This window comes from Schistocerca piceifrons, unplaced genomic scaffold (assembly GCF_021461385.2).
Source record: "Schistocerca piceifrons isolate TAMUIC-IGC-003096 unplaced genomic scaffold, iqSchPice1.1 HiC_scaffold_2196, whole genome shotgun sequence".
In the NCBI taxonomy this organism is placed as follows: domain Eukaryota; kingdom Metazoa; phylum Arthropoda; class Insecta; order Orthoptera; family Acrididae; genus Schistocerca; species Schistocerca piceifrons.
Window position 1 is genome coordinate 371,040 of NW_025728115.1, and position 3,179 is coordinate 374,218.

Sequence of the window (3,179 nt, forward strand, 5' to 3'; positions counted from 1 at the left end):
AAACAAAAACGTGAAACTGTCGCCCAAAAACGCGGGGCCCGAAATTGCAGTGGCCACTAATATAAAATTTTATGTATTTTTCTTTCAGTGTTGATTGTTATGTATGTGTAGATATATATGTATTTAGTGATAAATGTATGTATGTATAGCATGATCAATGCTATGTATTAATGAATGTGTAAACACTCTTTCATGACAAATCGTACTACTGCAAACGAGTCTGAGAAGACGATCCTGATAGTACTGAGAAGCTGTAACGACTACGTAATCCGGGGGCAGCCGAACCCCGAGATAAGATAAACTAAAGGTAAGACTACAGTGTAGTTGTCCTGTTTGTAGAAGTCGAGCTCCAGTGAAGTGATCTCATTTCGCTAGTGGTGTGCATATTGTGCGTAGTTTGACGTTAGTGTTTGTGACAGGACAAAGTTGATGGTAGACAGTAATTTTTAGTGTGCAGTTAGTGTAGATAAATTAACGTATTTTGTGTGCAAGGGGCAAAACTGTCAGACTTTGTGGTTTAGTAAGCAATTTATGAATATGGTTAAGTTGCGTAGTCAACGTCCGAGCAATATGGATACTGAGGAGCAACAATTAGTTAGTGCAGGAAATGTGGAACCGGGTACCTCAAGTAGTACTAGTACTCTCTTTGAGGATATAACATGTGAGAATGTGGGGGCAGGGGCACAGGAAGTGGTGCCACCGCCCACTAGTCCTCAAGGGGATGTAGAGAAAGAAGTTGTACCACCACCAGAAAAGCAGGAACCAGAGAGTGGTAATCTGCCTGGTGGGTATTCGCTTCAGGCTATATTAGAGCGCGTGCTGAATTACCAGGCAGAATTTGCGCAACAGCAAGTCGAGCGAGACCGCCAGCAAGCTGAGCGAGATCGTAGGCTAGCAGAAAATTTACTTGCCCAGCAAGCTGAGCCAGATCGCCGGCAAGCTGAGCGGGACCAGCAACTTGTGCAATCGTTAGAGAACATGAAAAAAGAGATTGCAGATATGGAACAGAATTTTGAGTCGATACCTAAGGCCGTGCAGGAGCTGACTGAACAGGTCAACAACCTGCTAGTAGCAAACACTAACAGGGTAGACGAAATAGGTGTATTAGCCAATCGAGTAGAAAAGCTAGAAACAGATTCCACGCAGCTTGTAGAGCAGAAGTGGAACGAACAAGCAACTAAAATTGAAACAGAATTCAACTCATGGCTAGAAGTGAAGGAGTGTGAGGTTGACAAGAACATTAATTCCAAAGTACAAGCAGCCATAGCAAATAGAGGATCCGAATCGTTCAGTACCGCAGTGAATAGTCAGGTACAGAACGACGTGCAAACCATCAAACAAATACTCAGTGAGGATATTCCGCAGTGGCAAGTGAATATGAACAAACGGATATCCGACCTGGAGAAGGGTTTAGCACAAAGCAGAAAACATTTGGAACAGGAACCTCTGTCGCCAACAGCCCATGGTTTTGGCAACGCACAAACTTATACGCGATACAACAATGGGGAATCTGTAGTCGATAATGCGAAGAGCTGTAGCTTCGGTTCGGAGCACACAGCATATGTCCAAGGAGCAAAACCATGTAGTTCAAAAATATTAGTGGAAGAAAGTTTAATCAAAAATAGACAATTTCAAACGTTTACTACTGAACGGAAATCAGTACACCCAGTAGTATTCATAAAAAGCTTTAAAAATATCTTGCCCAGTGTGTGGAACGAAACACAGAAAATTCAATACGTAAAGTCGTACATTCAAGGTGACGCAGCGTTGTGGGCTACAGAAGTAGCAGACAGCTGCATGACATATGAACAATTCGAAAGGGCATTTCTATCGAAATATTGGTCGCCTTGTATACAAGAGCGGCTAAGAAAAGAAGTATATAATCCCGAACCGTACTCACCTCGTCTGGGGAATTTGAGACGGTATTTTGAAAAATATATAAACAAAACACGCTACTGGGACGAGCCTATATCACCAAGAGACATAATAAGACTACTAAAATCACATTTACCCATTCATATCAAAGAGAAATTAATACACGTACCAGAAAGCGATATGGAAAACTTCCTGTCTGTTCTAGATTCTATAGACTTGATACAGGAAGACGCAAAATCAGCGTGTGATCACTCGCGGAATAATGGGTCAGGATGTAAACATGACAGAAATAGTAGTGCACAAAACCACAACCAAGGAAATGGTGGGGGTGGTAACAAGCGGCAAGAACATTCGCAAAATGGTAGTAATGGTAGAGGCCAGAACGGGTATGGACAAACAACCTATAACAAAAGACGTCGATTTGACGACCGGTACGAATCTGGAATGTCAGGGACCAACCGCGGGAAAAATGCGCGAGGTCAGTGGCAGAGCAATTATAGTGATAGTAAACGAAATTGGCAGCAAAATCAGCGAAGAAGCCCAGAGCGACAGGGTAATGACCGGTATGACAACAATAGACCACCGCCGCAAAACGCGCCTATTGCGCAGCCGTGGCGGCCGACAAATCAGAGTGTACATATAGTGGAGGTCGCGGACAATAGCCTTCCAAGTACTTCACAAGCAACTAATCCAACAAACTAGAATCGGCCTCGATATGCTCTCCATCGATGGCCGAGAGATGGAGTGAGAGCAACACGAGTGATAATAATATACCTGGGATACGTATGCTGCGATACAACGATGGTGTCAGTATGGATAAAGATCTACTGAACGAACCACACGAATGTAAGAAAGATAATAACGAAAATGTGCAAGCTATTATCGAAGCGAAAATCAATGATGTTGCAGTGAATATAATCATCGACACAGGTGCCTCGGTAAGTGTAATGAGTATGGAGTTATTTAAGGCACTGGGAAAAGGACATAGCGTTCCGACTTTCCCGGTTAATAATTGTAAGGTGTCTGGAGCCATTGGTGCACAGAGCCAATCAGTTAAGTACCAGGTGCAGGTGGAGATTTGTAAGGAGGGCGAAGCCATAGTGAGCTCGTTCCTCGTTGTTAAAGGATTGAAGGTGGCCTGCATTCTGGGAGTAGATTATCTCCGTGAGAGGGATGCATTGATCGACCTCTCCTTGGGGAAATTAAGCATAGTTAATAGGGGTAGGAGGATTGAGTTATCTATGATGAAATCGAAGGAGGTACTTGTGCCGTGTTGCAATCGAATCAATATCAAGGGTAGGAAC

The 3,179-nt window shown here is 43.3% G+C and overlaps 1 protein-coding gene across 1 annotated transcript; it reads left to right on the top strand.

Moving 5' to 3' along the window:
• The first annotated feature begins 537 nt into the window (after window positions 1-537).
• LOC124742198 (hepatoma-derived growth factor-related protein 2-like) lies at window positions 538-2,577 on the top strand. The gene is made up of 2 exons (XM_047248769.1): window positions 538-1,582; window positions 2,081-2,577. The coding sequence occupies exons 1-2, from the start codon at window positions 538-540 to the stop codon at window positions 2,575-2,577; spliced, it is 1,542 nt and encodes a 513-aa protein (XP_047104725.1).
• Window positions 2,578-3,179: the final 602 nt, after the last annotated feature.